Raw genomic sequence first — 25,397 nt, 5'->3', positions numbered from 1 at the left:
ACAAGCTTGACACACCTATATTTGGGAAGTTTCTCCCATTCTTCTCTGCAGATCCTCTCATGCTCTGTCAGGTTGCATGGGGAGCATTGCTGCACAGCTATTTTCAGGTCTCTCCAGAGTTGTTCGATCTGCTTCGGGCTCTGGCTGGGCCACTCAAGGACATTCAGAGATTTGCCCCTAAGCTACTTCTGTGTTGTCTTGGCTGTGTGCTTAGGGTCGTTGTTTTGTTGGAAGGTGAACCTTTGCCCCAGTCTGAGGTCCTGAGTGCTCTGGAACAGATTTTCATCAAGGATCTCTCTGTACTTTGCTCCGTTCATATTTGCCTCGATCCTGACTAGTCTACCAGTCCACACCGCTGCTTCCTTTTTACTCAGTGGTGGCTTATGTCTGGTCACTCACCATAAAGGCCTGATTGGTGGAGTGCTGCTGAGATGGTTGTCCTTCTGGAAGTTTCTCTCATCTTCACAGAGGAACTCTAGAGCTTTGTCAGAATGATCATCGGGTTCTCGGTCACCTCCCTGACCAAGGCCCTTCTCCCCAGATTGCTCAGTTTGGCTGGGTGGCCAGCTCTAGGAAGATTCTTGGTGGTTCTAAACTTTTTTCCATTTAAGAATGATGGAAGCCACTGTGTTCATGGGGAACTTCAATGCTGCATAACATTTTAGGGACTCTTCCCCAGATCTGTGCCCCGACACAATCTTGTCTCGGAGCTCTACGGACAATTCCTTCGATCTCATGGCTTGGTTTTTGCTCTGTCATGCACTGTCAACTGTGGGACCTTATATAGACAGGTGTGTGCCTTTCCAAATCATGTCCAGTCAATTGCATTTAACAGAGGTGGATTCCAATCAAGTAGAAACGTCTCAAGGAAGATCAATGGAAACAGGATGCACCTGAGCTCAATTTCCAGTCTCATAGCAAAGTTTCTGAATGCTTATGTAAATAAGGTATTTCTGTTTTTTTATTTTGAATACATTCGCAAACATTTCTAAAAACCTGTTTTCACTTCGTCATTATAGGGTATTGTGTGTAGATGGCTGAAGATTTAGAAAAATGTAATCCATTTTAGAATAAGTGTCATTTGTGTCTTATGAAGAGTTTGCTGCCCAAAACTACAACATAAAACAATGGACACTGGGACAATATATTTCAACATCTGAATTTTAGTTATGATGAGAGATGGAACATGGAAAATTTGTATTTATATTTTGTGATGTCATTAAAATTGTTATAAAGACATTATAACAGAAACATTGTAACTTGAAGAGCTTCACCACGGTGTATATCAGATTTACATACTTTACATTGTTTAGAAAATATCCAGGATAAAGAGAATGTTTTTGTGACGATAAGATAATGATTTTAGTTCTCTAACGAGATCATAGTAAATTGTGTACCTTGCCTTTTAACCAGCCACGCCCGAGGGAGCCCAGAGAGCGTGTAACCAAATGACATAAAGACCCCCTTTTCACGCAATGTATAAGGCATTTGAGTTAAGAATTAACATATCAGACTAAAACGGACCACAGTTGCAGCGAGGTCTACAATTGTCCGGAATGCAACACGAGGTTGAAGAAGACAAAATAACATCTTAACAATCAATGCTACGGTTGAGTCGTTGTTCTAAGTACTGTTACTCTCTTCAAATCATCCTGTCCTACACTGCTTTCATCACCACTGTGTGATCATTGACATGGCTGATTAGCCGTCCTTAGGAGACCACTCTTCCAGAACAAGTGGATGTAAACAGACAACTAAGAAGGACATTGTGACCTCCTTTGGACAATCAGAGACTTACACCAGAGAACGAAGGTTGAAGGCCATCTGAAATAAGAAGGCCCAATCGAACCCTCCTCACCAAGCGGAAGGGTCCAACAGAGATACCCGGCGAAGACCTTCAACACTTAAATCCATGCATTACTTCTTACCCATAAGAGCGGCAGTTCGGGGAAAGGTATTAGGGTTATTGCAGGTGTAGTTCCCAAATGTATCCAAGTGTTGCTTCTCTTTCTCTCTCGCTCTCTCTCTCTCTTTAAATCTCCATCTTGTGTAACAAGTGTCATATTGTCTTAGTCCACTAGGGACTTGTTGTTATCGTATTAAGTTTCTAATCAATAATCTATACCTTGTGTGTGTGTGTGTGTGTCTATCCTATGTTATCACTTAGTTTGTTAGTAAACAAATAGTCAATCAATTTGTGTGGTATGGAATGATCAGTGAGTCTCGGGTTTGTGCAGATTTATGAAGTCTACAACGTTCAGAATGAGACTGACATGAGGAAATTATTATTTAGTGACTGTTATGATATCTATATATTCTTGAATTAATTTGGGAGACGGCAACTCATTAAACAAACTTTTCACGTGGTGCCCCAAATTCCTAATGAGTTGTTACATGATTAATTTAATTGAGTATCAATTAAACATAGTTGGTTGATACAATAAATAACAGTCATCAGATTAACGATAGTCACGTCATGACAGCATGGTTGGGAAGGGCTTATATATAAGTAAGCATTTCGCTGTTAGTCTACACCTGTTGTTTCCGAAGCATGTGACAAATACACATTTATTTTATTTTAACCTTGGTTGTCTGGGCACCAGAAGACGGTGTAAGGCCTCTAAGCTAAAGCCTGGGCATTAACTCTGGGAGCTAATGAATGCCCAGGTCTAAGGATTCATGCTACCGTAGGTCATCAAACCTACTCGGTTACACTGTATGAAACTGAGATCTGCAGGGTGAGGTTACACTGTCTACCGTCTGTCTCTAGACATGCTCATATCCTGTCCTATACCTTACCCCACTCTCCCACACACTTTCTGTTGTTAATCTGCTGTGTCCATCACCGCCCGCCCAGTGTAGAGATTATAGTGTTATCAACACACTATAACAGAAAACTGTGACAATAGACAAATTACTTATTTGAAATTCGTGACAGGCACATGGAAAATGCATTCTTGACCAATACACGATTTTCTTCATAAGACTTCCAACTTGTTGCGGCTAACGTTAGATAGGTTAACTAGGTGGCTAACGATAGCTAGGCTGGGGGTTAAGGTAGGGGTTAGGGTTAGGTAACACGCTAGCTAAGTAACTAAAGGTTTAGGGTTAGCTAACATGCTAGCTAAATAGCTAATAGTTAAAAAGTAATAAGAAGTTGAAAAGATGCTAATTATTTAAAATGCTAAAGTTGTCCATTGTCATTCGAACACACAACATTTGGGTTGCTAGATCTTCGCATTATACGCCCACCCATCCTCCCCGACCAATCTCCTTCCTATCGTTTCTGTTTTTATTACGTTTCAGGTAAGACCCAACTCAGACTGTGTTGAAATAACAGTGTTTATTACAGCAGCAAGTGTAGGCAAACGACAGGTAAAGGCAGGCAGGGGTCAATAATCCAAAGTATTGGGGCAAAGGTACAGGTCGACAGTCAGGCTCAGGTCAAGCAGAGGTCGGTAATCCAGAGTAGGGGCAAAAGGTACAGGATGACAGGCAGGCTCAGCGTCAGGGGCAGGCAGAGTGGTCAGGCAGGCGGGCTCAGAGTCAGTACAGGCAAGGGTCAAAACCAGGAGGGCGAGAACAAGTGAAACTAGGGAAAAGCAGGAGCTGAGAACAAAGCGCTGGTTGACTTGACAAACAAGACGAACTGGCAACAGACAAACAGAGAACACAGGTATAAGTACCCAGGGGATAAATGGGGAAGATGGGTGACACCTGGAGGGGGGTGGAGACAAGCACAAGGGCAGGTGAAACAGATCAGGACGTGACAGTTTTAAGTAACCTACTACCTTCATCTATGATTGAAATGCACTGTAAACAAAATCGTGTGGTGAACATAAGTTTTTTTTTTATAGTGGGTTGAGTGTATCTGCAACCAGCATCTCCGTTCTCCAGTCGTCTCCTCTAACTAACTCACACACTCTCTTTTTTCCCATTTTCCCTCCCCCTTGTCTGCATTTCTCTCTAATCTTTCTGTTTCTCTATCACTCTCTTTGAATGGTTCTTTCGCCTTCTTGCTATTTTTCTGTCATACTCTCTCTCTCTCTCACCCCCCCCTCTCTATGCATTTGGCCTCGGGTTGTGACTAGTATCGATCAAATAACTGTAAAAACACAATGTATTTTTCAAATGAGAAAGAATGAGACCTTGTCTTCTATTACTGGCCGCCACCTTGCTCACCTCTCACACAGTCATGCTCACGCCGGCACAAACATATACGGAACGCACACGCAGGCATGCATGTGCACACTTTTGACACATTGTGCATGTTGAAAGCATTTCTTCTTGTCTGTGGGATTTCAAAGTGGGCATGACAAACTAGCCAGGCGAAGCCTCTGGTGTTTGATAACCAATGCACAATCCCGTTCCTGCTTCACACACTCACACGCAAGCACCCACACGCATGCACACACACGCACACACGCTATGCCCCCCCCCCCCACACCATACACTCTCCTCTGTCAGATGTGCTGTTGGTGTGGTGTATTTATGCATTGCCGCTGGAAGATGCTATATTGGTCCACTAATACAGGACTAGTAAAGGTCCAGTACACTACTTAATTATTATTATATCTTTTTTTAAATGTTCTTAAATGTTCAGGCCTTAGAGGCCTGCAGCACACTCAGCACCCCTACTTCTCGCGGCTATGTGTCTATGTAGTGACCGCTGGTTAATCCATCTGTGTGATCTCTGGTCATCAGAGAGGCCTTCACAATCATCTCACATCCCTCACTTCCTATCTCTTTGTTCCAATACAGACCAAATGGCCCAATGTCTCGACGCTGGGATATTGTCGTTTTGGTGTGCAAATGAAGAACGAGAGTAAAAAACAAAATATATTAAGCTCTTAGAATAGAACTGTCCTCAGACGTATCCTTTCAACTCTCTTTCAAGCCTCTCTTTTCTAAGGTGATTTTGTCTGTTTCCTTTCATATGACTTCCAATGCTCTTGCCTTTGAAGATGTGTACTATTTTACTCATGTCCCCGCAGTTGTTCAGTACTAGTTATTGTACACTGTGTCTAACAGGCCCAGAGTAAAGCCTGTCATCTGACTGAATAACATGGACATGAACAACCTGGACAAGAATTCAATCATTTCATGTACCCTGTCCAATCTCATCAAAAGTCAACAGTCCAAATCTGCATGTACCACTGGATTACTACACATTTCTTTTAGGACATCCTTATCCAATGAAATGACAAAACTGATATGTACATAGCCTACTGTCAGTGTGGGTTAGTACTGAATGTGAGTGTGTGTGTGCTGACACTGAGTGTGTTTAAATGTACGTACTGACGTTGAGTGTGTACGTATCACACTCAACGTCATACTGAATAGCCACCACCACTTCCGTTGACCCCCCCCCCCCTCAATGGACAATTACCCTGCGCACACTCCAATGGACATTTCTATTCATCATTGTCACAGTTGTAAACATGTATATATATATATTTTTTTTATTGTTTCATTCACACCTACACCGTTGGAGCGTTGCGTTTAAGAATTTCACTGTACACTGCAACTATATCTGCGACACTGTACATGTGACCAAAAGATAAATACATCTAATCTAATTGAAATGTTTCTAGATGACATCTTGTAGAAAGGGGCGAGAGACTAGAATGTTCATGTCTGATGGGAGGTCAGGCGCTGGTGTCAGTGTCAGTGGGTGTGTGTGAGATTGCAATGAGCAGGGATGGAGAGAGAGAAAAATAGATAATACTTAAACAAATGCACTGAAGGATTATGGGTTTCAGGGTCATTCCACAAAATGAGTCAATTTCTGGTAGTTTAATTTAACTTTCTGTCACGATGAACACACGTTCAATTTACAGGTCCAATGCAGTTGAAATGTCAGGTGCTCTTTTCAAACAGCTCTTACACTAAATAGGCATTACCATCATTTTCTAAATTTCACAGTATTATTCCAACCTGTGGAAATATATATAAAATGACAAAAAAAATCACATTTTTGAATGCACCGGGCCCTTATTGTAATGAACACGATGGGAGACAGAGAGCTGGTTTCAAGCGGTGCTTATTTGTACAGGACCACAGGAGGAGGCAGATAGCTGGGTCCAGGGGCAGGTAGAAGGTCATACACAGGGGTTCAAAAAGGCAACAGTACAGGCAGTGATAAGGCTATTAACGTCATCTGGGATATCAGGCAATAGGTTAATAACAGGAAAGCCGATAGGCTAAAGAACAGGCAGGGAATAGGCGTCGTTAGTGAGGCAGGTAAAAACTATCATACACGGGAGCATTAAATCACAGGAAACCTAGCACTCTGCACAGAAGTGTGTCACAAAACAAACAATACCTCACATTGATGGTTGCAAAGAACTGAACTAAATAGTGTGTGATAATGACATACAGGTGTGTGAACAGGTGATCAGAATTCAGGTGATTGGGATCTGGAGAGTGGGCTGCGTTCAGTGGATCTATGTTTGAGAGTGTGAGCTGGAAAGTGGGCTGCGTTCAGGGGATCTATGTTTGAGAGTGTGAGCTGGAAAGTGAGCTGCGTTCAGGGGATCTACGTGCTTGAGAGTGTGAATTGGAAGCAGACGTTACACTTAATGTGTTACCCCATCTAAATAAAGACTATAGTAAGAGCCAAATAAAGTAACAGGGTTAACTGTAACAGGTTTAATTTAATCTTAACTCAGCCATAACTCCCATTGTGGCAGGGGGAATGGAAGCTTGTGTGCAACAAGGAGGGGAAATAGAATGCAAGCTTCACCCAAAATGTAAATTGGTAAAACATTTTAAGCCTGTCTATCTATGGGCAACAGGGTTGACATGTTATGCTCGATGTGCTCAGTTTTCCACCACAAAACACCAGGGAAAAAAGGAATAGTTTCACAATATTAAAATGAGGGCTCAGTTTGCGTAACAGGGTTGACCAAAAAATGAGGGATTTGTATTTATTTTTATCAATTACTAATCATTAAATAAATGATAATCTTCAGAAAATACTTTGTCAAAGCAACAAAATAAATAGGGCTTTACAATTATGGGGGAAAATGTGGGGTTAAGTGGGTTAAAATCTTCCGAGAAGTCACAGAGAGTGCACAAAGGGACACTAGCAAATGTTTATTCATATAAAAACTTTGGATATATTGAATTGTCCATGTGGTCTATATTAAAGGGCACTTCATTTAATATAACAAACTTTTAAAATCCAATACTGGTGCACAATTTCTACTTAAAATATCAAAGGGACGCAAATGAGACTAGTTTCGTGGAGCAACACATCAATTGTCACGAGACAAAAGCTGCTTGCATGTCTGACTACTGCTCTCCATTTCTCTCCCTCTCCAACCCCCTCTACCCCCTCTCTTTGAACCCTCTGTCCCACCCTTACCTCCTCCCCTCTCCAACCCCCTCTCTTTGAACCCTCTGTCCCACCCTTACCTCCTCCCCTCTCCAACCCCCTCTACACCCTCTCTTTGAACCCCCTGTCCCACCCTTACCTCCCCCCCTCTCCAACCCCCTCTACACCCTCTCTTTGAACCCTCTGTCCCACCCTTACCTCCTCCTCCTCTCCATATCTCTTTCTCTCCTGCTCTCCAGGCAGTAAGGTGCTGACATGGCTGCTCCTCCAGGACAGCCACCTTCTTCTCCGCGATATCCTCCTCTTTTCCTCCTCTTCCTCTTCCTCTCCTCCCCTCCTCTCCTCCTCTCCCGCCCTCTCATCCCTCATCCCTCTATTAACGTGGCGGTGGTGTTCTGTGGCTCTGCTTACCAGAATGAGGTCAGGGGTCATTTGAGCAGAGAGGACTTCGCTGATTTTCCCCTAGGTATGAACCTGGTAGTTTGCCACTGTATGTTCTTGACAATAATACTTATGTGCTCTTTACTATGTTCACTTTGGAGTGTAACATTCTTTCTTCTTCTTCTTCTTCTTCTTCTTCTTCTTCATCTGCTTGTTTGTCTTCTTCTTCTCCTTAGAGGTGAACCCGGTCACTGTTCTGGTTAACGACACCAACCCTCGTGCTCTGCTGACAAGTCTCTGTGAAACCATGGCGACAGAGAAACTGCATGGGGTCGTGTTCGAGGACGATGTGGGATCAGGAGCTGGACCTCAGGTCAGTCAATCGATCGATCGATCAATCAATCAATCATGTTAAACAAGGAGGAAGGTTAACTCAGATACTGACCTCTGTCCTTTGGGGATATTGAAAAAAACGGGATAGATATGAGATGCCAGATTCCTTGGTAAAAAAATAATCTATATGTTGTGTGTATGTATTTGACTATCTCCTGGACCGAATAAAAGCAGGTGGCAGAAGTGGCTCAGATCCTAGACTTCCTGTCGACTCAGACAGCTCTGCCCATCGTTGGCATCAGCGGAGGATCTACCGTTGTCATACCTCACAAGGTAAGACAACACGTAATACTGTATATATACTCAAGCTACCACATAAACCACAAATAACCCTAGCATAACACATCATGTAGTACTAAAGCTCCTCTAGACACCACATAATGTGAGACAAATCACCTATACTGTATATCCCTCAAACTCAACCCTGGACCTTGAAGCCAGTTCCACTGCTTTTTTTCAGTCTTTCCCTCTAATCAGGGACTGATTTAGACCTGGGACACCAGGTGGATGCAATTCATTATCTGGTAAAACAGAAAACATCAGTAGTCCGGACTCATAGGATACTATTTGATACTCTGCTGTTCAGGGTACCAATTCAAACACCTACAGACAGCAATGCAACACCACACCACCTCTACAGATATGCTGTTAAACACCAGTCTGCAAATAAATGTGTGTGTTCTGTCTAAACATGCAACACAGGGCATGGATGAGAAATAGAAATATGTCTTCCACCTCATCTCCATCAACCTTAATCAGATACTAGCTGGGAAAGAGTTGTTCTGCTAGGAAACAAGCAGGAAATAATTCAGAGAATCTGAGACGAGAAATACTGAGAGGGATCTATACCTCAATCAGTCATCCCTATACAGACAAATTATACCACGATGATGTGCACAGTGTTTCACAGAAATGCATTCAGACAGACACATTGAGCTCGATGCTTGGAGTGTAGAGAGATGATCAACCATCAGATCACCACAGTTTCCACTGAACCTTACCCTGTCCTCACCCTCTCTTCTTTATCTTCATGTTGTCCCTCCTCCTGTCCCTAACTCATCCCTCACCCCACTTCAAACTCATCTTTCCACTTTCACCTACTATTCCTCCCTCTCATCTCTCTCTCATCACTCCTTCCTTCCCCTTTTCCTCTCCCTCCTCCCCTCACCCAAGAGATGTGAGGCACTAACACCTGTCATCAACACCCTGTATTTATAGTACTGACAGTAGCACTCACACACATACAGTACAGATGCATTCACACACACACGCACGCACGCACGCACGCACGCACGCACGCACACGCACACGCACACGCACACGCACACGCTCCTTCTCAAATCAAATCCCATTTTATTGGTCACATGCACATGGTTAGCAGATGTTATTTGCGAGTGTAGCAAAATGCTTGCGCTTCTAGTTCCGACATTGCAGTAATATCTAACAGTAATCTAACAATTCCACAACAACTACCTAATCCCTGTACACACAAATCTAAGTAAAGGGATGGAATAAGAATATATACCTCTCTCACTCACGTGCACATGCCTAGCCTGATGTTCAGATTTAGCAGGGAATTAGTAAAGAGTGGCTCGAATGCGAAGACAAGTCAATGAATAGAGCAGCGCAGTGTTCCTTCCTATCCAAACAATTTACCACATCGTTTAAAACCAGATGCTCCCGAGATGGTGCCCTGCCCTGGTCTGAAGCCTGACTGATGCACATTTAGAATAGATTTGGAAGTTAAGAAACATCTTAGCTGAGCATTAATCAAGGATTCCAAATGTTTTTCTAGGCAAGAAAGTTTAGAAATAGAGTGATTAATTATTAAGGTCACAAGGGTGCCGAAGACCAAAACGAAGAAAAACGTCGCAAAATGCCATAATATATGCAGGAACAGTTGGGGAACTGTTTCAGATGGGAAGCATGCGGACGTCTTAAGCCATCCATGTGGTCGGGTCTGGTGACTCGTGTATCTGTATTTTAACCATGAAGTAAGGTACGGTGGAAGTTTGTGCAAGAGTGCTTTATAAACAAAAAGAGAGCAGTGTGTCCATTTACAAGACTTAAGAGAGGGCCAGCCTACTTTCTGATATAAGATGCAATGATGTGTACTGAACCTGTCACCCGTAATAAAGCGAAGTACCTTGTGGTAAACTGCATCTAGTGGTTTCAGTGCAGTGGCAGCTGCATTCATATAAATGGTGTGATCTATTTCTAAAGAAGAGGCCCATTTTTATTCCCAATGTCTTACTTCTTAACTAACTCATCCATATGCTTTTTAAAAGATAACTTTTCATCAATTCAGATGCCCAGATATTGCATTAAGTATACATTTCAGTTCATGCAAATGGTTTCTGCAAAGCAACAAAGGCAGATTGCAGCTCTAAAAAAGCCTGGTCAACCATGGAGCCAATAGCATTCCCAACAGTGTCATCTGCATACAGGTGTACGTTACCATTCTTTGCAGATAGACAGATATTTATACAGACAGTAAAAAGTACAGGACATAAAATCGACCCGTTCAAGTTGTTTTATTTTCAATTTCACCCTCTTTTACCAAGTTGACTGAGAACACGTTCTCATTTTACAGCAACGACCTGGGGAATAGTTACAGGGAACAGGAGGGGGATGAAGGAGTCAATTGGAAGTTGGGAATAATTAAGTGGCCATGATGGTATGAGGGCGCATCTGCGGTGGAAGGTGGCCGAGCTACAGCAGTGTTTGTCAGACCATGAGACATCCCGAAAACCAGTCTTCTCACGAAAACAACTGAAGTGTCCAAACAATTTGGCCTACAAACTAATGAGACTCTCACAAACATGATGGTGTTCTCAGTTTTGCTCCACGACCCCCACAAGTGCCACAGGACTCGTCTGAAGGTAACTCATACAAATGAATGGAAGGTAGTTTTGTGCCAACAAATTAAAGGGATGTAAAAAAACACATTTTTCCTAATTCCTTATGATTTATTTGATGACTGTCTTTGTTGTCATTTATAAATGTGTTATTCAATGTGTTTCAATGGCTTGTAGTAGTAAAGGCCAAATTCAATGTTTTATAAAATATTTTTTTATATACATTTTTTAGACCTAAAGGGATCTTAAAATTCTAAATAAAATAGCTAAATGATCCATGGTATGACCATCTTAAAATTATTCCATATGTTAGCTTAGTAAAACCTTACCCTGATTAAATGCATCACTTATCTCTCTTTTCAGTAATGATGCCAGTGCCGGACAGAACTTGCTTAGGCAGACAGTGGGTGGATCCCTGTTACAAACAAATGCATATTTTGGCATAGGGCTACATTTGTGATCAAAAACACAAACTTTTGGGGGATTGTGACACTTAGAGAACATGAAGTGTTGATATCGCATACAGTACCAGTCAAAAGTTTGGACACACCTACTCATTCAAGGGTTTTTCTTTATTTGTACTATTTTCTTCGTTGTAGAATAATAGTGAAGACATCAAAACTATGAAATAACACATATCGAATCATGTAGTAACCAAAAAAGTGTTAAACAAATCAAAATATATTTGAGATTCTTCAAAGTTGCCACCCTTTGCCTTCATGACAGCTTTTCACACTCCTGGAATTCTCCCAACCAGCTTCATTAGGTAGTCACCTGGAATGCATTTCAATTAACAGGTGTGCCTTGTTAAAAGTACATTTGTGGAATTTCTTTCCATCTTATTGCGCTTGAGACAATCAGTTGTGTTGTGACAAGGTAGGGGTGGTATCCAGAAGATATCCCTGTTTGGTAAAAGACCAAGTCCATATCATGGCAAGAACAGCTCAAATAAACAAAGAGAAACGACAGTCCATCATTACTTCAAGACATAAAGGTCAGTTAATCCGGAAAATGTTAAGAACTTTGAAAGCACCTTCTAGTGCAGTCGCAAAAACCATCAATCTCTATGATGAAACTGGCTCTCATAAGGACCGCCACAGGAAAGGAAGACCCAGAGTTACTTATGCTGCAGAGGATATCTTCATTGGAGTTACCAGCCTCAGAAATTGCAGCCCAAATAAATGCTTCACAGAGTTCGAGAAACAGACACATCTCAACATCAACTGTTCAGAGGAGACTGTGTGAATCAGGCCTTCATGGTCGAATTGCTGTAAAGAAACCATTACTAAAAGACACCAATAAGAAAAAGAGACTTGCTTGGGCCAAGAAACACGAACAATGGACATTAGACCTGTGGAAATCTGTCTGATTAGTCCAAATTTGAGATTTTTGGTTGCAATTTTTGGTTCCGTGTCTTTGTGAGACGCAGAGTAGGTGAATGGATGATCTCCGCATGTGTGGTTCCCACCGTGCAGCATGGAGGAGGAGATGTGATGGTGCTTTGCTGGTCAAACTTAACCAGCATGGCTACCACAGTATTTTGCAGCGATATGCCATCCCATCTGGTTTGCGTTTAGAGGGACTATCATTTTTTCCCCAACAGGACTATGACCCAAAAAACACCTCCAGGCTGTGTAAGGGTTATTTGACCAAGAAGGAGAGTGGTGGAGTGCTGCATCAGATGACCTGGCCACCACAATCACCTGGAATGCCATTCTCTCAACCAGCTTCACCTGGAATAATTTTCCAACAGTCTTGAAGGAGTTCCCACATATGCTGAGCACTTGTCTGCTTTTCCTTTACTCTGTAGTCCAACTCATCCCAAACCATCTCAGTTGGGTTGAGGTCTGGTATTTGTGGAGGCCAGGTCATTTGATGCAGCACTCCACCACTCTCCTTCTTGGTCAAATAACCCTTACAGAGCCTGGAGGTGTGTTTTGGGTCATTGTCCTGTTGGGGAAAAAATGATGTGTGCAAAGCTGTCATCAAGGCAAAGGGTGGCTACTTTGAAGAATCTCAAATATAAAATATATTTTGATTTGGTTAACAGTTTTTTTCGTTACTACATGATTCCATATGTGTTATTTCATAGTTTTGATGTCTTTACTACTATTCTACGATGTAGAAAATAGTAAAAATAAAAACCTTTGAATGAGTAGGTGTTCTAAAACTTTTGAACGGTAGTGTAGTCTCTACCCCTCCCCCCTTTTCAGTATATAACACCTGACAATTTCGAGCCAGGTGTCCGTGAGGACCAGAATATCAGGGCTCGTGTCTATACTCAGACATCAAGAAGGTCCATCTTAGACATCAAGCTTTGCACTTTTATGTGTAACAGCCCAAGCCCTCTATATGCTTTGAGAACAGAGGGGGTATCAATAGTTGTGGTATTTTAAATAATAGTACTGGACGAGTTGACCACAGTGGGCTTCCCATTTGGGCTAACAGTAACAGCGCTAACAGTGGAATTCAAAATGTATGTGCACAGGAATATTACTGACAACAATTCTGGGACTATAGATATCTGTAGTAGTACAATGACAATGCTGTGAAATAGTGGGAATGTGAATAAGTACCTGAACAGGCTGTCGAGTCAATGTTTTAGATAGAAATGCATCAAATACAAAAGACGTGATGGATCTATTGAGAGACAGTGATTGATTGAGTGGAAATAAATCACTCATAATCTGGTGTCTATATGAAGCTGTAGCCTACTGACAGAAGTCAGTACATCAGTTCAATCGAGTACAGGCTTAACTGAATGAATAACAAAGACAGAATGCAAAATGACATTTTATTAAACAGTTTCGGGAATGACCTCGCTTCCGAGGTAAGATCCTCGGAGACAGATGATGTGATGGCAGGTAGCAAGCACTATGCTGGGCTGATGGCATCGAGTGAGTGTGTGTGCGTCTGTCTGTGTGCTTGTGTGCGCACATGCGTGTGTGTGACACAGTCAGCCAGTGGTCTCCCAGAGCTCTGCCACTCTATTAAACACTTAATTAGACCCTTTAGGAGGTAGAGATTCCCTACTGCCCCTGTCACTCTCTCATCTATTACGCTCTCCCTGTTCTACTCCCCCTCTTTCTCCATCTCTCCTCCACTCTGTTTTTTTCTCTCTCTCTGTTTCTCCCTCTCCTCTCCAACACTTGCTCTCTCTCTCTCTCTCTCTCTCTCTCTCACTATCCGCTCTCTTTTTCTATTTCTCTCATCCACTCTCTCGCTCCATTTCTCTTTCTCTTTTCCTCTATCCCTCTCTATCTCTTTCTTTCTCAATCCCCCCACCTCTCTCCATCTCACACTTGCGGATAGCTGATAGCCTGCGAGTGAGTATTTGGCTCTATCTGTAATTAGAGTATAGATAACCCTTGTCTCTTCTTTAAAAGGGTCTAATTGACAGCCTGTTAGACTCTGAGAGATGAGTCACTCGCTGACACACAATCAGCCATGGCTCTTCAAGCAAAGGTAAGGCTTTGAGACATCTAAAATGTCTTAGAAAAAATTGTGCTATCGACAACCTAAAAGGGTTCTCCGGCTGTCCCCATTGGAGAACCATTTGAAGAACCCCTTTGATTCCAGGTAGAACCCTATTGTGTTCCATACTAGAACCCTTTCCCCAAAGGGTTCTACATGGAACCCAAAATAGTTCTACCTGGAACCAAAAAGGGTTCTCCTATGGAGACAGCCGAAGAACCCTTTTGGCTTCATTCTAAGACAGTTTAGAGAGACAGTTAACAGGCCTATGCCTAAGACAGTTTAGAGAGACAGCTAACAGGCATATGTTTAAGAAAGTGTAGAGTGACAGGCTGTCTAAAGCTGTAGACATCTATGATAACAATCAAAATATAAGATACATGCAGCTCATTGAGACAAAACAGCTGAAAGCCAAAGTATTGAGAGACAGATTTCTTCATAAGACCTACAGTAATAGAGATCTCCACCCTCTGACATTAGACAAGATGACATGACAGGTTTGGCAAGACCGACACTGGATACTGAATAGAAAACAACAGGAAGTAGATAAAACTCTTCTGATCCACCCTGTTCGTATCTAGGCTGATCTACTCTATAGTCCCTGGTCTTTGTTAACGCGACAAAGAAACTCATCAGGAGGGTTTCTTACAATAGACTAAGATTAAGATCACTTTATTGGTCAATTGCACCCAACCTAGGGTCCTACCAAAATGTTACCAAAATCCCAATCCCCGAAAGACACACATACTGTTCATACACATAGCTACATATATAGGTTTTGGAGAGGAGTGGAGCGCTGCCACACTGGGTGCCCCAGAGCAGTTTTTGTGGGAGGTTAAGTGCCTTGCTCAAGGGCACAACGGCAGGCAATGGCATCTAGGATTTGATACAAGCAACCCTCCGGTTGCCAACTAATTTCCAGACAGATTTTTCCCATCACGCTCAGATATTTCCCCGCTGGCTCGCCTCTCTAACCTGCAGGTGGGAAGGGAAGTGTGTGTGTTTCTGTGTGTGTGTGATCCTATTCATAGATAAAAGGGTTCAATAGTGCTTGATTATCAATGGCCCTGATGATGAAGATAATGATGAGGTGGAGGCATATCTTTGATGTCTTTGGCGTCTTTTTTTTAAGGACCCTGCTATTCAGTCTGACACCTATTTCTGGTTCCTTTTTTTGTCCTTTATCCCCTGTCCCTGATCTATCCATCACTAAACAAGGAACGATGAAAGGAAGATGAAAGATGAAAACAAGGAAAGGAGCTGTATGTCTTTTGTCAGGTTATGCATGTATCAATCAAATGATCAAGAGGGTACGATATAGAGGGGGGAGGAAGACAAAGTGTGTGTGTGTGTGTTATCGTATGCTTTCTTTTGGTGCGTGTGTGTGTGGTTGTATTTGATTGCTATTGGTGTGTGTGTTTTCTGTTCACGGTCGGATATGCTTGCTATTTGTGTGTGTGTTTGCGTGTGTTTGTGTCCGCGTGCACACGTGCGCCTTTGTGTTTTCCAGTCTATGAGTCATATTTGTTGGTTGTGTTCAGTAGACAGTGGTGTATCCAGATGTTGTGTTGAGGGACTGGTACACCCGCTAACATCAGTATCTCCTAACGAGGGAGACAGCTAGTGTCCCCTGAGGAATACTCACACAACTGCGTGATAAACACTCATAAACACGTAGCGTATCCCAGCCAGGGCTCCATATGGAAAATAGCTCTGGTCTATCCAGAAACACATGGTATGTAACGGATGTCCTCCTCCTCTTCATCCGATGAGGAGGAGCAGGGATTGAACCAAAATGCAGCGGAGTTTGAAGACATGATTTATTAAAGAAAACACGAAAACACGAACTTGACTAAACTAACAAAACAACAAACGATGTAGACAGACCTGGACGACGAACTCACATAAACACGAAGAACGCACGAACAGGGAAAATAGCCTACACATAAAAATGACGAATAACAAAACAAACCGAACAGTCCCGTATGGTGCGACAAACACAGACACAGGAGACAACCACCCACCACGAACACTGTGAAACAACCTACCTAAATATGACTCTTAATTAGAGGAACGCCAAACACCTGCCTCTAATTAAGAGCCATACCAGGCAACCCATAAACCAACATAGAAACAGAAAACATAGAATGCCCACCCAAACTCACGTCCTGACCAACTAACACATACAACAAACTAACAGAAATAGGTCAGGAACGTGACATAACCCCCCCCCCATAAGGTGCGAACTCCGGGCGCACCAGCACAAAGTCTAGGGGAGGGTCTGGGTTGGCATCTGACCATGGTGGTGGCTCAGGCTCCGGGCGAGGTCCCCACCCCACCATAGTCAATCCCAGCTTCCATTTCCCCCTATGAATGACCACCCTCATCTTACCCCCACTAAATCCTTTTGGTAACCTCGACACCAGGGGCAGCACCGGGACAGAGGGATAGCTCAGGACAGAGGGATAGCTCAGGACAGAGGGATAGATCAGGATAGAGAGGTAGCTCAGGATAGAGAGGTAGCTCAGGATAGAGGGGCAACTCCGGACTGAAAGGCAGCTCCGGACAGAGAGACAGCTCTGGACTGAGGGGCAGTTCTGAATAAATAGCCGCTCTGGGCTGAGGGACAGCTCATGACTGGCTGACGGCTCTGGACGCTCATGGCTGGCTGACGGCTCTGGACGTTCATGGCTGGCTGACGGCTCTGGACGCTCATGGCTGGCTGACGGCTCTGGACGCTCATGGCTGGCTGACGGCTCTGGACGCTCATGGCTGGCTGACGGCTCTGGACGCTCATGGCTGGCTGACGGCTCTGGACGCTCATGGCTGGCTGACGGCTCTGGACGCTCATGGCTCACTGACGGCTCTGGCAGATCCTGTCTGGTTGGCGGCTCTGGCAGATCCTGTCTGGTTGGCGGCTCTGGCAGATCCTGTCTGGTTGGCGGCTCTGGCAGATCCTTTCTGGTTGGCGGCTCTGGCAGATCCTGACTGACGACTGGCTCTAGCGTCTCCTGACTGACTATCGGCTCTGACGGCTCGGGACAGACGGGCGGCTCTAATGGCTCGGGACAGACGGATGGCTCAGACGGCGCTGGGGAGACGGATGGCTCAGACGGCGCTGGGGAGACGGATGGCTCAGATGGCGCTGCGGAGACGGATGGCTCAGACTGCTCCTGTCTGGCGGAAGGCTCTGGCTGCTCCTGTCTGGCGGAAGGCTCTGTAGGCTCATGGCAGACGGGCAGCTTTGCAGGCTCATGGCAGACAGGCAGTTCATGCGCCGTTGGGCAGACGGCAGACTCTGGCCGGCTGAGACGCACTGTAGGCTTGGTGCGTGGTGCCGGAACTGGAGGCACCTGACTGAGGACACGCACTTCAAGCCTAGTGCGGGGAGCAGGGACAGGGCACACTGACCTCTCGAAGTGCACTATAGGCCTGGTGCGTGGTACCGGACTGAGGGCACGCACTTTAGGACGAGTGCGGGGAGAAACAACAGTGTGCACAGGACTTAGGAGACGCACAGGTGGCTTAGTGCGCGGTGCCGGAACTGGAGGCACTGGGCTGGAGACATGCACCATAGGGAGAGTGCGTGGAGGAGGAACAGGGCTCTGAAAACGCACTGGAAGCCTGGTGCGTAGTGTAGGCACTGGTGGTACTGGGCTGGGGCGGGGAGGTAGTGCCGGAAATACCGGACCGTGCAGGCGTACTGGCTCCCTTGAGCACCGAGCCTGCCCAACCTTACCTGGTTGAATGCTCCCCGTCGCCCGACCAGTGCGGGGAGGTGGAATAACCCGCACCGGGCTATGTAGGCGAACCGGGGACACCATGTGTAAGGCTGGTGCCATGTAAGCCGGCCCGAGGAGACGCACTGGAGACCAGACGCGTTGAGCCGGCCTCATGACACCTGGCTCAATGCCCAATCTAGCCCTACCAGTGCGGGGAGGTGGAATAACCCGCACTGGGCTATGCACTCGTACAGGAGACACCGTGCGCTCTACTGCGTAACACGGCGCCTGCCCGTACTCCCGCTCTCCACGGTAAGCCTGGGAAGTGGGCGCAGGTCTCCTACCTGCCCTCGGCCCACTACCTCTTGGCCCACTACCTCTTAGCCCCCCCCCAAGAAATTTTTGGGGTCTCCTCTCGGGCTTCCAGCCACGTCTCCTTGCTGCCTCCTCATATCTCCGCCTCTCTGCTTTCGCTGCCTCCAGCTCAGCTTTGGGGCGGCGATATTCCCCTGGTTGAGCCCAAGGACCTTTTCCATCCAGCTCATCCTCCCAAGTCCAGTAGTCCTGTGTATAATCCTGCTCGAACTCACGCCGCTTGGTTCTGGATCGGTGGGTGGTTCTGTAACGGTTTTCCTCCTCCTCTTCATCCGATGAGGAGGAGCAGGGATTGAACCAAAATGCAGCGGAGTTTGAAGACATGATTTATTAAAGAAAACACGAACTTGACTAAACTAACAAAACAACAAACGATGTAGACAGACCTGGACGACGAACTCACATAAACACAAAGAACGCACGAACAGGGAAAATAGCCTACACATAAAAATGACGAATAACAAAACAAACCGAACAGTCCCGTATGGTGCGACAAACACAGACACAGGAGACAACCACCCACCACGAACACTGTGAAACAACCTACCTAAATATGACTCTTAATTAGAGGAACGCCAAACACCTGCCTCTAATTAAGAGCCATACCAGGCAACCCATAAACCAACATAGAAACAGAAAACATAGAATGCCCACCCAAACTCACGTCCTGACCAACTAACACATACAACAAACTAACAGAAATAGGTCAGGAACGTGACATGGTAATCATAATCAGTGGTCATATAGTGGAACAATAAAAAAACTGTACAGTCGTGGCCAAAAGTTTTGAGAATGACACAAATATTAATTTTCACAAAGTCTGCTGCCTCAGTTTGTATGATGGCAATTTGCATATACTCCAGAATGTTATGAAGAGTGATCAGATGAATTGCAATTAATAGCAATGTCCCTCTTTGCCATGCAAATGAACTGAATCCCCCAAAAACATTTCCAGTGTATTTCAGCCTGCCACAAAAGGACCAGCTGACATCATGTCAGTGATTCTCTCGTTAACACAGGTGTGAGTGTTGATGAGGACAAGGCTGGAGATCACTCTGTCATGCTCATTGAGTTCAAATAACAGACTGGAAGCTTCAAAAGGATGGTGGTGCTTGGAATCATTGTTCTTCCTCTGTCAATCATGGTTACCTGCAAGGAAACACGTGCCATCATCATTGCTTTGCACAGAAAGGGTTTGATAAGCAAGGATATTGCTGCCAGTAAGATTGCACCTAAATCAAACATTTATCGGCTCATCACGAACTTCAAGGAGAGCAGTTCAATTGTTCTGAAGAAGGCTTCAGGGCGCCCAAGAAAGTCCAGCAAGCGCCAGGACCGTCTCCTAAAGTTGATTCAGCTTTATTGAGGCACCAACAGCACAGAGCTTGCTCAGGTATGACAGCAGGCAGGTGTGAGTGTATCTGCACTCACAGTGAGGTGAAGACTTTTGGATGATGGCCTGGTGTCAACAAGGGCAGCAAAGAAGCCACTTCTCTCCAGGAAAACATCAGGGACAGACTGATATTCTGCAAAAGTTACAGGATTTGGACTGCTGAGGACTGGGGTAAAGTCATTTTCTCTGATGAATCCCCTTTAAGATTGTTTGGGGCATCCGGAAAAAAGCTTGTCCGGAGAAGACAAGGTGAGCGCTACCATCAGTCCCGTGTCATGCCAACAGTAAAGCATCCTGAGACCATTCATGTGTGGGGTTGCTTCTCAGCCAAGGGAGTGGGCTCACTCACAATTTATCCTAAGAACACAGCCATGAATAAAGAATGGTACCAACACATCCTCCGAGAGCAACTTCTCCCAACCATCCAGGAACAGTTTGGTGATGAACAATGCCTTTTCCAGCATGATGGAGCACCTTGCCATAAGGCAAAATTGATAACTAAGTGGCTCGGGGAACAAAACATTGATATTTTGGGTCCATGGCCAGGAAACTCCCCAGACCTTAATCCCATTGAGAACTTGTGGTCAATCCTCAAGAGGCAGGTGGACAAACAAAACCCCACAAATTATGACAAACTTTTGCATCAACTTCATGTAAATGTCAATAAAAGCCTTTGACACTTATGAAATGCTTGTAATTAGACTTCAGTATTCCATAGTAAAATCTGACAAAAATATCTAAAGACACTGAAGCAGCAAACTTTGTGGAAATTAATATTTGTGTCATTCTCAAAACTTTTGACCACGACTGTAAATTATTGAGTCTGTAACGGCAGTCTAAGTCATCCTCCTCCTCAGACGAGGAGAGGCAAGAAGGATCTGAGGACCAATGTGCAGCGTGGTAATTTTCCATGATTTAATAAACACAAAACAAGACACTATACAAAATGACTAAACAAACTAACCGTCACAGTCCCGTGTGGCACCAACACTGACACAGGAAACAACCACCCACAATCCCCAACACAAAACAAGCCGCCTATATATGATTCTCAATCAGGGACAACGATTGACAGCTGCCTCTGATTGAGAACTATATTACGCTGGACACAGAAACAGACGAACTAGACACACAACATAGAATTCCCACCCAGCTCACGTCCTGACCAACACTAAACAAGCAAAACACATAAGAACTCTGGTCAGGACGTTACAGTACCCCCCTCCTGAGGTGCGGACTCCGAACGCACCCCTAAAACTCAAGAGGAGGGTCTGGGTGGGCATCTGTCCACGGTGGTGGCTCCGGCGCAGGACGAGGACACCACTCCACCACTGTCTTTGTCCCCCTCCTTAGCGTCCTTTGAGTGGCGACCCTCGCCCACAACCTTGGCCTGAGTGGCAGCTCCGGACTGAGTGGCAGCTCATGACTGTAGGGCAGCTCATGACTGTAGGGCAGCTCATGACTGTAGGGCAGCTCATGACTGTAGGGCAGCTCATGACTGTAGGGCAGCTCATGACTGGAGTGCAGCTCATGACTGGAAGGCAGCTCATGACTGGAGGGCAGCTCATGACTGGAGGGCAGCTCATGACTGGCTGGCGGCTCTGGCAGCTCCTGACTGGCTGGCGGCTCTGGCAGCTCCTGACTAGCTGGCAGCTCTGGCAGCTCCTGACTGGCTGGCGGCTCTGGCAGCACCTGACTGGCTGGCGGCTCTGGCGGCTCCTGACTGGCTGGCGGCTCTGGCGGCTCCTGACTGGCTGGTGGCTCTGGCGGCTCCTGACTGGCTGGCGGCTCTGGCGGCTCCTGACTGACGGACGGCTCTGGCGGCTCCTGACTGACGGACGGCTCTAGCGGCTCCTGACTGACGGACTGCTCTAACGGCTCGGGACAGACGGGCAGCTCTGAAGGCTCGTGGCAGACGGAAGGCTCAGATGGCGCTGGGCAGACGGATGGCTCAGATGGCGCTGGGCAGACTCATGGCTCAGATGGCGCTGGGCAGACGGATGTCTCAGATGGCGCTGAGCAGACGGATGTCTCAGATGGCGCTGGGCAGACGGATGGCTCAGATGGTGCTGGGCAGACGGATGGCTCAGATGGCGCTGGGCAGATGGATGTCTCAGATGGCGCTGGGCAGACGGATGTCTCAGATGGCGCTGAGCAGACGGATGTCTCAGATGGCGCTGGGCAGACGGATGGCTCAGATGGTGCTGGGCAGACGGATGGCTCAGATGGCGCTGGGCAGACGGATGGCTCAGATGGCGCTGGGCAGACGGATGGCTCAGATGGCGCTGGGCAGACGAGCAGTGCAGGCAGCTCAGACGGCGCTGGGCAGACGAGCAGTGCAGGCGGCGTTGGGCAGACGGCCGACTCTGACCTGCTGAGGCGCACAGTAGGCCTGGTGCGTGGTGCCGGAACTGGTGCTACCGGACTGGAGACACAGGGCTCTGGAGGAACAGGGCTCTGGAGACGCACTGGAAGCCTGGTGCGTGGTGTTGGCACTGGTGGTACTGGGCTGGGGCGGGAAGGTGGCGCCGGATATGCTGGACTGTGCAGGCGTACTGGCTCCCTTGAGCACCGAGTCTGCCCAACCTTACCTGGTTGAATGCTCCCCGTAGCCCGTCCAATGCGGGGAGGTGGAATAACCCGCACTGGGCTGTGTAGGCGAACCGGGGACACCATTCGTTAGGCTGGTGCCATGTACACCGGCCCGAGGAGACTTACTGGAGGCCAGATATGTTGAGCCGGCTTCATGGCACTTGGCTCAATGCTCAATCTAGCCCGCCCAGTGCGGGGAGGTGGAATAACCCGCACCGGGCTATGCACACGTACAGGAGACACCGTGCGCTCTTCCGCATAACACGGTGTCTGCCCATACTCCCGCTCTCCACGGTAAGCATGGGAAGTGGGCGCAGGTTTCCTACCTGCCTTCGCCACACTACCCTTTAGCCCCCCCCCCCCAAGACATTTTTGGGGTTTCTTCACGGGCTTCCAGCCACGCTTCCGTGCTGCCTCCTCATACCACCGCTCCTGGGCTTTCGCTGCCTCCATCTCTTCCCGAGAGCGACGATATTCTCCAATGTGAGCCCAGTGTCCTTTACCCTCCAGAATTTCCTCCCATGTCCAGGATTCCTGTGTAGTGGGCCGCTGCTGCTGCCCGTACTCACGCTGCTTGGTCCGAGTTTGGTGGGTGATTCTGTAACGGCAGTCTAAGTCGTCCTCCTCCTCAGACGAGGAGAGGCGAGAAGGATCTGAGGACCAATGTGCAGCGTGGTAATTTTCCATGATTTAATAAACACAAAACAAGACACTATACAAAATGACAAAACAAACTAACCGTCACAGTCCCGTGTGGCACCAACACTGACACAGGAAACAACCACCCACAATCCCCAACACAAAACAAGCCACCTATATATGATTCTCAATCAGGGACAACGATTGACAGCTGCCTCTGATTGAGAACCATATTAGGCTGGACACAGAAACAGACGAACTAGACACACAACATAGAATTCCCACCCAGCTCACGTCCTGACCAACACTAAACAAGCAAAACACATAAGAACTCTGGTCAGGACGTTACAGAGTCATTGTTAGTTTTACACTTAAGACATGACTCTGCCGTTGTGCAGAAGAAATTGTGAATAAATTATATGCATCAGTAAATAGTGGATTAAATCTCAAATATTTCTTTAACTGATATTTTGTTAGTTATGTTTCAACATTCCCCCCCATATACCCTATGGATCCACACACCCATTCTTTCCTACACATATTCATCGTCCCTCACTCGTCCCTCACACACCTATTCATATACACAATCACACACACACACACACACACACACACACACACACACACACACACACACACACACACACACACACACACACACACACACACACACACACACACACACACACACACACACACACACACACACACACACACACACACACACACACACACACACACACACACACACTTATTCTAAATTATAATTTTTGTGTTTCACAAAATACAGGTACTTTATGTTGTAACAGAAAATATGGTACTTCATGTTATGCTAGACAATGTCTTCAAAGTGTGATTTACATGTGACACATTTTATAATAAAAAGACTGATATAAAGTCAATTGGGTTTATCCATTCGTTCAAGTTCTTCAAGTATCAGTGGCAGTTGTAGCTTATTCCATGCTCACATTTTCATTGATATATGCGAAATTATTATTATGTGTATTGACTAAGAAAAACTTCCACCCCTAACACACAAGTCAAGTGATTCCATGTTTACTAACCTGTACTAAACTCGCATCTGTGATGTCAAGCTTCAAATAAGGGCATATAGGTCACAGAGTTTGCTGCACGACAGCGCACATGCACATTTGTTACCCATCTCCGCTGTTGGCCACATAAAATAATGATATAAAATAATTGCAACCACTTTAGGTGGAAAGGTACACATTTCCTGACTAAAAACCGTTAGTACTTTTGATAAAAATAGCAAATTCGACTGTATTCTTTCAATAAAACCAACATTTTTCCTACAATTCGCAGATTTCTAAATTGCTCCCAGTAGTGCACAAAGAAACCTCATGAGTCACATGAACCGTTTTTGCAGCTTTCGAGTTCAAGACTGCAGGGAGAGAAGGCAAACTCTACCTAACTAGTTTCAATGTATGGAATCACTTGGGAAATTTGGGATTTAAGGTACTTACCCTTTAACTTTGCCTCCCGCCTGCACGCCTGCCCTAAGACAAGTTTAGCCTTTTATTCATAAAAAAAAATATTTTATCCACCTTTTAATCCCCAATTTTGTGATATCCAATTGCAATCTTGTCTCAACGCTCCAACTCCCCAGCGGGCTCTAGAGAAGCGAAGGTCGAGTCATGCATCCTCCGAAACATGACCCGCCAAACAGCGCATCTTAACACCCGCCCGCTTAACACGGAAGCCAGCCGCACCAATGTGTCGGAGGAAACACCATTCAACTCACAACAAAAATCAGCCTGCAGGTTCCCGGCCCACCACAAGGAGTCGCTAGAGCACGATGAGCCAAATGAAGCCCCCCCGGCCAAACCCTCCCCTAAACAAGACGACGCTGGGCCAATTGCGTCCCCCTATGGGACTCCCAGTCACGGCCGGTTGTGACACAGCCTGGGATTGAATCCGGTTCTGTAGTGATGCCTCAAGCACTGCGATGCAGTGCCTTAGACCATTGTGCCACTCAGGAAGCCCTACATTTTTCCTTTTCACAGTACATCAGGTGCTATGTCATTTTCATAGGATTGTTGTGTAGGCTTTATGACAGCTCATATAGTCTACTCCCAGTCGTAGACTGTATACAGAATGCGTGCTGAGAAGGTAATGTTTAATTAACGGTTTCACATATAGTGCATTCGGAAAGTATTCAGACCCCTTGACTTTTTCCACATTGTGTTACGTTACCGCCTTTTTCTAAAATT

At 45.7% G+C, this 25,397-nt stretch overlaps 1 protein-coding gene across 1 annotated transcript in view; it reads left to right on the top strand.

Moving 5' to 3' along the window:
• The window catches only part of LOC129829065 (glutamate receptor ionotropic, NMDA 2C-like), a 110,211-nt gene that overhangs the window by 14,497 nt on the left and 70,317 nt on the right, over window positions 1–25,397 (top strand). The window contains exons 2-4 of the mRNA XM_055890537.1: window positions 7,579–7,805; window positions 7,957–8,093; window positions 8,288–8,386. Of these exons, the coding sequence (XP_055746512.1) occupies window positions 7,595–7,805; window positions 7,957–8,093; window positions 8,288–8,386 (447 nt within the window). The 5' untranslated portion in view covers window positions 7,579–7,594. The remainder of the gene's footprint in view (window positions 1–7,578; window positions 7,806–7,956; window positions 8,094–8,287; window positions 8,387–25,397) is intronic.

Source organism: Salvelinus fontinalis, chromosome 30 (assembly GCF_029448725.1).
Source record: "Salvelinus fontinalis isolate EN_2023a chromosome 30, ASM2944872v1, whole genome shotgun sequence".
Classification (NCBI taxonomy): Eukaryota; Metazoa; Chordata; class Actinopteri; order Salmoniformes; family Salmonidae; genus Salvelinus; species Salvelinus fontinalis.
This window is presented reverse-complemented; position numbering and strand designations above follow the sequence as displayed.